This window comes from Sciurus vulgaris (genome assembly GCF_902686455.1).
Source record: "Sciurus vulgaris genome assembly, chromosome: 13".
Taxonomy (NCBI): Eukaryota; Metazoa; Chordata; class Mammalia; order Rodentia; family Sciuridae; genus Sciurus; species Sciurus vulgaris.
In genome coordinates this window covers 50,385,742-50,399,049 of record NC_136474.1, presented here as the reverse complement: position 1 = coordinate 50,399,049, position 13,308 = coordinate 50,385,742, and the positions used below count along the sequence as shown (strand labels likewise).

At 40.4% G+C, this 13,308-nt stretch overlaps 1 protein-coding gene across 1 annotated transcript in view; it reads right to left on the bottom strand.

Moving 5' to 3' along the window:
• The window catches only part of LAMA3 (laminin subunit alpha 3), a 248,463-nt gene that overhangs the window by 222,560 nt on the left and 12,595 nt on the right, over nt 1–13,308 (bottom strand). Inside the window, 1 exon segment of the mRNA XM_079108746.1 lies at nt 1,323–1,475. Within this exon segment, the coding sequence (XP_078964872.1) occupies nt 1,323–1,475 (153 nt within the window).

Genomic DNA, 13,308 nt, shown 5'->3' with positions numbered 1-13,308 from the left:
CAGAGCCACTGGGATTACAGGTGTGTGCCACTGTGCCCAACTGGATAATCCCCTTTTTGATCAACTGACTTGGACTTTAAATGAATCCACAAAATCCCTTCATCTTTGCCATATAATGCCACCTATTCATGAGAGTAGCATCCACAATCAAAGCAGAAGGGATTGATTATCCAGAGTGTATGCACCAGGGGCAGCCATCCTGAGGACCTTCTTAGCTTATCACAGGAGGACAGGCCTGAAGCCTGGTTCCCTTATGGACCAGCTGGCCAAACAAAGTCCAAAACTATGGTGGTCAGTGTTCACAGAGCCAGGATTTCCAGGAAAGAAAATGTTATAAAAATATCTCTGCCACTCCCATGTTCAAAGTAGCATTATTCACAATAGTCAAAAGTTGGAAGCAACCCAAATGTCCATCAATGGATGAATGAATAAACAAAATGTGATATATACGTAGAGTGAAATGTTATTTGGCCTTAGAAACGGGAAATTCTGACATATGCTACTACACGGATGAAACTTGAAAGATTAGGGAAAATGAAATAAGCCAGTCACAAAAAGACAAATATCCTGGATTCACTTATATGAGGTTCTCAGAGTCCTCAACTCACAGAAAGTAGAACGGTGGTTGCCAGGAGCAGGGGGTAGAGGGGTATGTGGATTCGTACATACAGAGTTTTAGTTTTGCAAGATGAAAAGATAAAAGAGTCCTGGAGGTGAATAATGGCAATGGTTACCCAACAATGGCAGTGTATTTAGTGACACTGAACAGTACACTTAAAAATGGTTACAATGATCCAAGCAGAAGACACAGGCCTGGAACCCCAGCAGATGAGGAGGCTGAGGCAGGAGGATGGTGAGTTCAAAGCCTCAGCAACTTAGCAAGGCCATAAGCAACTCAGAGAGACACTGTTTCAAAATAAAATACAAAAAAGGGCTGGGATGTGGTTCAATGGTTAAGCTCCCCAGGGTTCAATCCCTGATACAAAAGAAAAAAGGAAAAAAAAAGAAGAAAAACACCAGTTTACAATAAGTTTGATGTATGCATTTGATTATGATTTAAAATAATAATAATAAATATCTTTATCAAGGAAAAAACTTAACAACTATTGTTTTAGACTCATTTAGCAGATTAGAACAGGGATCTGCATTGGGTCAGGCACTGTCCTGGGCTTTAAGGTAAGTGAATATTAATGTCGAAGTTTTAATAATGATTAATGAATTAAACTGAAGTTTTTTTTTAAGATAATTATTGTTATGTCAGAAATCACCACAGAAACAGTGATCAAACAAATGTTCCTGTTCCAATCGAAAGTGAAACTCACCTGACCCAGATCCAGGGTGAGGTTGACTTTGTTGTACTGTGTGCCTGAGGACAGGGGAGGGCTTTGCCACCAACGTTCAGATCCATCAATTGCATTAGTGGCTGGATGTGCTCTCCTGGAATCTTCAGAATTACAGTAGTCACAAAATTGACCCTGAAAAACAAAACACTCTTTTTAAACTTTCAAGCAAATTTTTCTTATCAATTTAGCAAAAGTTAACCCAACAAAAACTATTCCATACAGCTTATAAACGTGTCAGCTGTTGAAATTTATCATGATATGTTCTTGGTAAAATCTTCCTCTCTTACTTAAACTTAAACCATGTCATCTGGTCATCATTGACAGTTATGTTTTTCTTGCCCCAAACAATAATTTAAGAAGAACCCGCTGTATTTGGAGTGCAAAAATGTTTCCATTTGAACAAATTCTTTTAACGCTTTAAATCCTACTCTTTGCAATTTTGTCTGAGGCCCTGAAGTATGAAGAAGATCCCTGTGCATGGTCCCAGCAGAGGCATTAAGTATTCAAATAACCATTAGGGAAGTGGGGTATGGCACGTGCCTCTGCAGAGTACAGAGTTTTGGGGTCAGGGGCAGTAGATATTCCAGGTTGGAAGAGATGGCACTTAAGCTGCCTGGGAGAATGGGAAGGGCTTTGGTAAATGACAGAGAGAGTCAAAGAAGAAAACTGTTCCAGGTGGAGAACCAGCATTAGTGAAGGCACCAGAGGCTAGTTGGTCCAAGGCTTGACAGTTCAATGAGGAGAAGTGGCTGGCTGTGAAGACCCCAGTGAAACATGAGAAATTCATCCAACAGGTAAATTGGAACCTATTTTTCCTTGGGCAATGTCTGGTATTATAAATTCTAACTCCTAACAAAATTATACATTTTTTTTTTTTTTTTTTGTAGGCAGATTATTTTGATTCTGACTTTTTTTCCTTTGGTCATTATTTGTTTTTGCAAAAATTTCATTGTCATTGCCTCTAAAAACCCAAACCTAACAACAAATCACACTATTATGTATTAATTATAATGCTACAATAAGGGGGAAAAAAAAGCTGAACCTAGGTCTCTCTTCCATGTTGAACATACTTTAACAGGGTCAAGGGCCCATGCTTACCCATAGAAGGATTTTACATACTGAACTACTCTGCTCCCACGTAGAATAAAGACAGAGACGCAAATTTAAACTCACAGCCTCCTCAAGAATGTGCCACATAGTAGCAGCAAAGAACCAGAAAATTAAGGAGAAAATACCATTTATAATAATCTCAGAGAATATCAATTACCTCAAAAGCAATTTATCAAATAAAAAATAAAATTTACTAAGAGAATTTTCAAAATCTACATAAATGAAGAAGAGATTTTCTTAGGAAGGAATTAATAAAAACTTGTTATGTTTCCCAAGTTGATCTATAGAGTCAATATTGCTCCAATGAAATCCTCAATAAGGATTTTATTGACACTCAATAAGATAATTGTAAAATTAATATATAACTATAAAGGACCAAGAAAAGTTCAGCTATTGCTGAAAAAAGAGTCCACGGAGACAGTGACTCATCTTCCCTTCAAGGTATCAGGGCTCATTGTGAAGTGATTGTAATTAAGGAGGGAAAGATAAGAAAACACATCTTTGGGACAGAACGGAGCACCAGAAAACAGTCCCATGCACAAGAAAACAGTTAAGAAACCTTAGGATATAACAAAGGTGATATGTTAGATCAGTGGGAGAAGAAAGGATATTCTATATCCTACAAATATTCCCCGTTAATCTAATAAAATTAAATTTCTACTCCAGTCACAAATAAAAAGCAACTTCAGATGAACTAAAGACTCAAATGGCAAAAATAAAACTTCAAATTCTCTTAGTGGAAATCATGAATATTTTTTAGAACTTGGAACAAGGAAAGTTTTCTTCAGATACAAAAAGCAATTGATTATAAAAGAAGACTTGGAGAAATTTGACTACATTAAAAATAAGAATTTCAGCTCATTGAAGGTACTTGAGAAAAGTGAAAAGTGACAAGTAGAAGAGATTCACATCACACAAGTGGTCAATAATCTGCCATAGTGGCTGCCATCAATTTCTTATCAATTCCTTTTCTCTCTGTATATTGCGGTCACTTCACCTACAAAAAGATGGAAGCCTATTTTCCATGGAGAGTGCACTCTCCTCTTGAGTGCAGATTGACTTTATTATTTACTTTCTTTTAGCAGAAGTGTCATTCAGGGACATCCAAGCATAGGCCTTAAGAGGGCTGGCAGGTTCTGCTTCTTTCCTCTCAGAAGCTACCCCCTAGTCACCAAGCTGTAACAACAACCAATTATACCCTACTAGAGAGGACAAGTAGAAAAGCACAGAGACACCTGATACATCTTGTACTTTCAGTCCATCCTAGCCACTGGCTGAACATAACAAATGTGTTACCCCAACTGACACTACATGGAGCAGAAGAACCAGTCAGCTGAGCCCTGTCAAGCCACAGAATTTTGGAGAAGAGAACCATTTGTTATTTTCACCTCTAAGTTCTGGGGTGGTTTTTTATATCCCAAAGAACCAAAACCTGAACAAAGAACATGATATCAACAAAGAATTCTAATCAGAAGTATATACCAAACTCTTTAAAACCAATAAGAGAACCATAAATAGTTCAATCAAAAAATGAGCAAAAATAAGAACAGGCATTTCACAGGAGAGGCAATAAACATTTGAAGACAAGTTTACCATGAGCATCACTAGTGCTCCAGGCAGACAACAGTGCAATACTATTTTATACCCATTCAGCAAGCCCAGATTTAATGTTTGGTGATATGCATATTGAAAAGTACACAGTAGGGGGGTAATTAATATAAAAATTTTTGAGAAATGTTTTGGTATTACTCCTAAAGTCAAAAATTTGCATTTTCTTGAATGCAGAAATTCAACCCACAAGTTCATAACCCTAAAACAAACTCTTGCATGTATTTGTGGGCACCATCTTCAAGAATTTTCATAGCAGCACTGTTCATAGAAATGAACAGTGTTCACAAAATTCTAGGACTAACCTAACTGTATAGCCACAGACAAGAGGATGAATAGACAGTGGCATATTCACACAGTGAGTAAATATATGAACAATAATGAATAAATTAAAATGTGCAACAATAGGAAATAATATATATGAATCTTAGCAATAAATTAAGTGAAAAATAACATGACATGATTTTTATAAAGCTAAAAGCAACCAAAATGAAAAGCACTTACTTTTTAAGAAATACAGATATGATTTTAAAAACTATATAAAAAGAAAATAAAGGAATGATTAAAGATTTGTGATTGTAGGAAGCAGAGAGAACTGATGGAATTTTATATGCTCAGGCATAGATTAACATCAAGGCTCTATTTTTGGTTTGGGTAGTAAGTTCACAGATGCTTATTATACTATTTAAAAGACACACCCAGGGCTGGAAATATAGCTCAGTTGGTGGAGTGCTTGCCTTGCAAGCACAGGGCCCTGGGTTCAATCCCCAGCACTTTAAAAAAAAAAAAAAAAAAAAAAAAAAAACACACCCATACATACAAGCAGGCCATGCAAGGACCAACAGTAGGAGCATGTCATAACCTGAGGGCTATGACATCCTTAATCCAGTTCTGCGTCTGAAGTTCAATAGTTACTTAAATAGCCATAAAGAAATAAAAGCAGGACAAAACTGATAGAAGTTGAAGAGGAGAGGGGAACAGAGAGAAAACAATTATTCATCCAACCGTGCAACAAATCTGCTCTGATCATCCGATCTGTACCAGAAACTATTCAACACCAAAAGATAAACAGGACAAGGACTCTGAATCATGTCAAGAATACTGTTAGTCTAGTAATGTGGGAAGTAGAAAATGTAATGGGAGGGGCTAGAAAGAGGATAGGACTGTTCAAATAAACAACTAAACAGAGTCGAGCTCCAAAAGTGGCAGTCCCAGGGGGTTAAGTCATGTTTGTCCCTCAGGGAGTGACCTCTGCTTTTTTAGAAGGATGGAAAAATATATTCTCTTCTAGTTCATAACATTTTAATTGATTCTCCTTAACTAAAAACTCTCTCTCTCTCTCTCTCTCTCTCTCTCTCTCTCTCTCTCTCTCTCTCTCTCTCTCTTTCTCTCTCTCTCTCTCTCTCTCTCTCTCTCTCAATACTTGCCAAATGAATTCACAATGCACTGCATTGGTCTAAGAAGTAGGCATCGGTTATAGAAGTCCCTTAATGTAACTTCTGTTTATTGCTTTAACAATGATTCATTTATGCAACTTATCCAAATTACCCACAATCTGGAGAGCACCATGTTGGATACTGGAGTAAAAGCAAACAAACACTAGTTTGTTAGATCAGCTCCTCAACAAAGTAACTGAGAGACAAGAGAAGTCATTTGAGCCCACACATTCTTAAAGGTGGTGGGATTGAGATAAACATGAGGGCATGGGAGGGCAGGAGAGGTGCACCATATTTAACTTAATCTTCACAACCCTCTGAGGTTTATATCAAAGCACACAAACTTAAGGGTGAACAAACCAAGTCTCAAAGAGATGAAGTGTCTCAAGCCACACAGCTAGGACATGCTAGGACAAGGACCGGCCTGTGGGTCTGGCGATGTAACTTATGGTTCAAGACTCTCCATCCTGGCCACCTAGCTCTGTGAGCTACATCAAGGAACCTGCCTTAGATTTGGACAGTGTGAGGCAGCACTGGAACAGCCACCCTGTGACTTTCCAAATACCTGCCTACTCCCAGATGTGTAAAAAGAGACCCAGTTCAGGAAAGAACATGTCTGACAACAGTTTAGATGCCCTCATAGCAGCCACAGAAATCCTGGCAAGAGGAGCAATGAGCCACACTCCTCCACCCACAGTCCCTTTATGAACCACCACATTCAAGCTGCCACGGACCTCACTCCTAGCCACCACTCACTAATGGTCTGGAAACTACAGAGTCTCGAGAGCCCAAACTTAAGGCAGCTGGAGTCCTGAAGTGGAGAACATTCTGCAGTATGCCAATGTCAAACCTGAGATGGCTCCTTTGCAAAGACCCTGTTCAGAGCATGCTCCCTTCTGAGAGGTATCAAAGCACACAGGCTTGGTTACAGTGATTAGGACAAACATCTTGCAAATTTCCAGAATGTCCCAGTGCAGTGGGGTGAGTACCAACTGCACAGCACACAGACAGCATCCAGCACTGTGCCTTCCACACAAGGCCTTATGACACCAGGGAGTGGAGCATCCATATCTACCTGTGCCAGCCAGGTTCCTGGAGTTAGGGATTTGAGAGAGAGAAAACCAGGAGTTCAGAGTTGGTTCCAGGTATGAAAAATATTTTAAAAGCAGATAAGGAATGTCTGAAAAATTGATGCATGTAATTCAAAATTTATGTTCATCCAGGGCAAATACGAGGTGGAGATGGGAGGTCTTTCTAACCTGTTTCAAAGATAGGTATTTTGAAGTAGAATAGATGGTGTCATGGTTTGGATGTGAGGTGTCCCCAACAGCTCGCGTGTGAAACAAAGCAAGAAGGTTCAGAGGAGAAATGATTGGGTTGTGAGAGTCTTAACCCAATCAGTGAATTAATCCCCTAATAGGGATTAACTGAGTGGAAACAGAAAGTGGGTAGGGTGTGGCTGGAGGAGGTGGGACTGGGGGCTTGAGTTTGGGGTATGTATATTTGTATTTGGTGAGTGGAATCTCTCTCTCTCTCTCTCTCTCTCTCTCTCTCTCTCTCTCTCTCTCTCTCTCTCTCTCTCTCTCTCTCTCTCTCTCTGCTTTCTGATCATCATGTGAGCTGCTTCCATCTGCCACACTCTTCCACCATGATGTTCTGCCTCATCTCGAGCCCTGAAGAATGGTGCCAGCCTTCCATGGACTAAGACCTCTGTAACTGTGAGCCCCCAGATGAACTTTTTCCTCCTCTCCAATTGTTTTGGTTGGACCTTTTAGTCACAGCAGCAAAGAAACTGACAAAAACAGATAGAGGTTCAAATCCTGGCTTTACCAGTTCCAGCTGTGGAATGTTAGTGGAATTATTTAGCCTCCTTTGGGCTCTGTTTTCACTTTATTAAAATGGTCTAATTCAGCTGATCTCGTGCTGTTCTTGTGAGGATTAAATGAGATGCCATCCACAAAGTGCTCCAACCAGGGATGTGACAACCCTGCCACTAAAACCAATGCCGTGTTTGTTGGAAAGGCCTATTCTTGGGCCTCACCCTGGCCTTACCAAATCAGCGTCTCTGGTGGGATCCAGACTCAGAATTTTTAAAACTACCCCAAGTGATTACCTCGCTCACTATGGTCTGAGAACCACAGGAGCGATGATGACTGGCATCTACAGGGTGTGTCATAGTGAAGGACAGTGCCACACTCAGAGTGGCTGCATGGGTGACAGAGATGACAAAAGGCAACACCCCCACACCAGAGACAGCACCTTTCCCTTCACATGAACGCACTCTTCATCATCATGACAAGTCCACAAGGTCGGGTCAATCATTAGACTCTTATGGACAGGGAGACAGGCACAAGGGTCAGGGAGCAATTTGTCCAAATGGAACCCAGACAGGAATCCAGGGAGGGATAACTTCAAGAGGAAGTGCTGGGGACAGGCAGAAGAGAGAAGGGGAAGAAAGGGAATAGCTGTTGTTAGAGTTTAGATATGAGGTATCCCCCAAAAGCTCATGTGTGAGACAATGCAAGAATTTCCAGAGGTGAAATGATTCGATTATAAAAGGAGTAACAAGATCACTGATATGGATTAGCCAGGCAGTAACTGTAGGCAAGTAGGGTGTAGCTGGAGGAAGCAGATCACTGGGGACATGCTCTCTGTCTCTGCTCCCTGTTTGTCATGTGCTGGGTTGCTATCCTCTGCCACACCCTTCCACCATGATGATCAGATTGACCCAGAGCTATGGAGTTGGTCATCTATGGACTAAACCTTGGAAATTATGAGCCCCAAATAAACTTTCCCTCCTCTATGTTGTTCTTGTCAGGACTTTTGGTCACTGTGATAAAAAAGCTGACTAAAACAGCTGTCTAGTGTTACAAGTGCAGCATCTGAATCTGCAGGCAGCCCGAAGATTGGAGGTGAACAGAGAATGCTGGGCAATGGCTACAAGTGAATTGGACTTGAATCAGGTAAAGGAAGATGCATTTAGGCTTCTCCATCCATAGGTAGTGGAGAACTGTGTTTTCTCTATACTGATACACTATTGCACTATATTCATTTGTTTCACACATTCTCAAAGCTCATTGCACCTCTTTTCACCTTATGAATTTGCTTAACTTTCCATTATTCCTAATCCACAATCTTTCCTGCACTGATATCATACACCTGCCCTCCCTCCTGAGGTGATGGAGAAGCCATCTGTGTCTAAAGACCTCCTACACACACACACACACACACACACACACACACACTCAAAAATCCTGTCCCTCCTACCTGCTAAAGGACTTGGCGTCTACAGTTATATGCTGTTTCCCTCCCTCCATATTCTCTCTCTCTCTCTCTCTTTCCCTCTCTCCATCAGGATTCAAACAAAGGAGTTTGAAACTACCTCCCACTTTCTATCCCTGCACGTCACATTCCACTGTCCCCACACTTACTTTCTTGCTATTTCTCAGCTACTCCAAGGCCATTCCTGCCTGCCTCAGAGCCTTTGCACCTGTGTTCCCTTTCCCAGGAAAACACTGCTCCCAGACAGCCCTCTCTTTTCAGAGAGATCTTCCCTAAAACTCTTTCAGATGAAGTGCTGCCCTCTATTAGCTGAATTGATGTTTTTGCAATTATCATCTTGTTTTCGACAGTGTTTTTGTTGCCAGGACCAAAAGACCTGACAAGAACAATGTTAGAGGAGGAAAAGTTTAGTTGGTGCTCACAGTTTCAGAGGTCTCAGTCCATAGACAGTCAGCTCCATTGCTCTGAGCCCAAGGTGAGGCGGAACATCATGGCAGAAGAGAAAAGCATCTCAGGACATGGCCAGCAGGAAGCAGAAAGAGCTCTGCTTACTGCTTACCAGGGACAAAATATATACCCAAAGGCACACGTCCAGTGACCCACCTCCTCCAGCCACAAACTATCTGCCTACCATTACCACCTAGTTAATCCATTCAAGTAAATTAATGTACTAATTAGGCTAAGTTATCATAACCCAATCATTTCACCTTTAAACTTTCTTGAATTGTCTCAAGACAATTTTGAAATTTTGGAGGTACACCTCATATCTAAACCTAAACCATAATGCATTTTCTTTTCTTTTTTCTTTTTTTTTTTTTTTTTCCCCGTGGTACTGGGGATTGAATCCAGGGCCTTGTGCATGTGAGGCAAGCATTCTACCAACTGAGCTATATCCCAGCCTCCATAATGCATTTTTATTGGATTATAACTGCCCTAAGATCAAGGACTCCACCAACCTGTTCACTGAGATAGTCATAGAACAGTATCTGAAGGAACTTAATATTTCTTGCTTTAATTAATAAGTGAAAGTGGCATGAACTTTTTAGTTACATGTTAGTGATTTGATGATTGTTTCTAGCCTTGGAGTAAACAGGCTGCAGATTGATACCAATGTCACTAAACTCAGCATTAAAAAGCACCGACTAATCAAATCTAGACTCACCTTCTCTACCCTAACAGAAATCTGCTCCTTCTACTCTCCACAGACCCCCATGCGCAGCACCTCACTTCTGACCACAGGCAGGACCCAGCCAAGAAGTGCCATTCATACTCCACACAGCTCTCCCACGTCAACGCAGGCTGTTCCCTGGACAGTCTCACCAGCTTCCCAGACCTCTCAGGTCCTGATCCCTTTGTTTAACAAGGCCAAATCAGAGAAGAAAGAAAAAAGTGACAGTCACTCTTCTGGCCTCAGTGTTTCTTCAAAGGTTCCCTTCCATTCAAAAAGAGGTCTCTAAGACACTCTCACACATGGTTGGTGAGACTGCAAGTTAGTCCAGCTACTCTGGAAAGCAGTATGGAGATTCCTCCACAAATCAGGAATAGATCCCCCAGATGACCCAGCTATCTTACTCCTTGGTATTTATCCAATAAAACTGAAATCAGCACACTAGTTTATAGTAGCACACTTCACAATATAGTATTCAATGTTTATAGTAGCACAATTCACAATAGCCAAATTATGGAATCAGCCCAGATGCCTGTCAATAGTTGAATGGATCAAGAAATGTGGTATATATACACAATGAAGTTTCACTCCTCCATAAAGAAAAATTTTAAAATGTCATTCTCCAGAAAATGAATGGACATAGAGAACATCATGCTAAGTAAAATAAGTCAGACTCAGAAAATCAAGGGTCAAATGTTTTCTCTCATATGGGGCTACAGCAAAATAAGGGAAAGAAGGCAGTGGCGGGGGTTAGATGTCTTAAAAAATGGGGAAGATCAGTGGAGTAGAAGGAGATCAAGAGAGAAGGGGAAAGGGGAAGAAATATAGAAAGAATTTAACAAAATCAAATTATATGCATATATAAACATACCACAGGGGATTTTACCTTTATGTATATGTAGAAAACACCAAACAAAAATAAATAAATGAGTAAAAAGAAGATCAAAAGAGAAGGGAAAGGAGAATGGGGAGGAGGGGAGAGAAAATGTGGGGGGCGGGCACAGGATAGGGAACAGGGATAGAAATCAAATTCCATGCACGTATGATTTTGTCAAACTGAACTCAACTACTAAAAATAACTATAATGCTCTGATTTTTTTAAAAAAATCTCAAAAAGAGGTTTCTAGGCCTCTCTACTTAATACCCCAAAACTGAATATTTTTGCTTCATAAAAAGTTTATCCCAAAGTCTAGATTAATAAAAATGGGTCTGCCCTAATAGTTTATTCATTCAGCCATCAACTAGCAACTTACTAAAAGCCAGATACTGTCTCCAAGGAGAGAGTCTGTCCCCAACCTGACTCATTCCTCCAATCAGGTTTTCCGGAGTTCCCTCGGTTATGATTTGACTCTCCTTATGAAATCCTTACACTATTTCCTCCTTTCTTTTCCCTGCCTGACTTCCTTCAACTCTTCCATTCATTCTTTCTCAGTTTTATCAGTCACTTCAATTCTTTCAAGGACCAGAGAGAATATAAACGCACACAAAAATAAGGTGCCGCATTTATAAAACTTGGAAAAGCCACTGAGGTCTCCCTCACTCAGGGATAAAATTCAAAATACACAACAATATATGTTTTCTACATATACATGCATGGTTTTTGAGTTCCTAGAACACACCAAATACCATTCCACCTTGGGATCCTCAGTCCTGCTGGTCTCCCTGCCTGGAACTCACTTTCTCAACCTCTTCACCAGGCTGACTTCCTCTCACTCCTCAGGTTTCTGCACCAACAACACTTCCCATTAACATGTATCACAGAATCCTAATCTCTCTCAAGCACAGTAAAAATCTAAAGTCATTTTATTTGTTACTCACTGGTTGCACTCTCCCATGCAATGCTAGCTCAGAGAGGGCAGGGACTGTTTTCTGTCTTGTTCTGAATTGTTTTCTCAGTCCACTGTCCCCAGTTCTGTGTCTGGTACATAGTAGATGTCAATCAATATTTGCTAAATAGAGAAGTAAATGAGTATTACACACAAATAACTGGAAATGCACTCAACTCTCCAAATAGCACAGTCCTTTATCATTGGTAAGAATCGAAGGATCACCTCAGAAGACATTTTACCAGCCCCATTCAGCTTCCAGGTACAAACGTGGTCAGTTAGAGCATTTGAGCTAAACTCAAAGTACCAATCAAGACTATTCACTCACTGTGATATTGTGGGCAAGAAGCAAAAGAGAGGAGAGGGTCTCAGATCCCCAGTGTTCCATTTCCCCACTGGTCACCCCACCATGGAATATCACCAGGCAAAGATCAGATGACAGAGAGAGTTGCTTTCCTGACAGTGGGAAACCCCCACAAAAGGCTTTTTCTGGGACTTTTTATGGACCAGAGGAAAAAGAGAGGAGAAGGAGTAAGAATAGAAATTTAGTGAAATTTCTGCCTTCTCATCAAATCACTATGCAAAATACTTTGTGTGATCTAGACTGTTTTTAGAGTATTCACCACCATCTTTGATGCACATAAATGTTTGGTCACATTTAGTATCTGCAGAGCTTATCCCAGGATGTAAGGAATTGGACTTTTCAATTCACAGTCCCTTCCCTCCCATCCCCTGATGCAGCCCCCAGAGTCCTCACTAGTAATAAAGGACTCATTCAACCACTGGTCCCTATGCAAAATGTGGATCCAAGGCTCCCAGATACACAGTATCCCCAAATCCAGCCACCCTGCCTGCAGTAAGCCAGGGACAGGGCAGGACAGCTTTTCTCCTTCCACATACAATACTGGGTGGCACTTCCTCCTGCCTCCTCTGTTTCTATTTTTTCTTTTTATTGTATATATTTGAAGTATAAAACTTGATGCTTTGATATACATAGTAAAATGAATACTATCGTCAAGCAAACTAACATCTCTTCACACCATTACCTTTGTGTGGGCTCAAGTGTGGCAAGGACATCGGGAATCTCTCCTTGCACATTTTTAGTACACAGTACAATGTTAGTAACTGTAGTTCTTATGTTGTACAATAGATCTCTGAACTTATTCATCTTATATAACAATAACTCTGTATCCTTGATTGACATCCCCATTTGCCCCACCTCTTAATTCCCTGACATTGAATGGATACCACTCTTTTCTTTTTATTATTTTTTTTCTTTTTGAGACAGATCTAGCTCAAATACTTGATTATCCTGTCTCAGTCTCCCAAATAGCTGGGTCTACAGGCACATGTCAACATTCCAGCTTATTCTGTTTCTGTGTTTTTGACATGTAGTTTTTAGATTCTACATGTAAGTGAAATCATGCAATATTTGTCTTTCTGTGCCTGGCTTATTTTATTTAGCATAACAGCCTCCAGGCTCAGTCATGTTGTGACAAATGGTAGGATTTCCTTCTTTTTTAAGGCTGAATAAT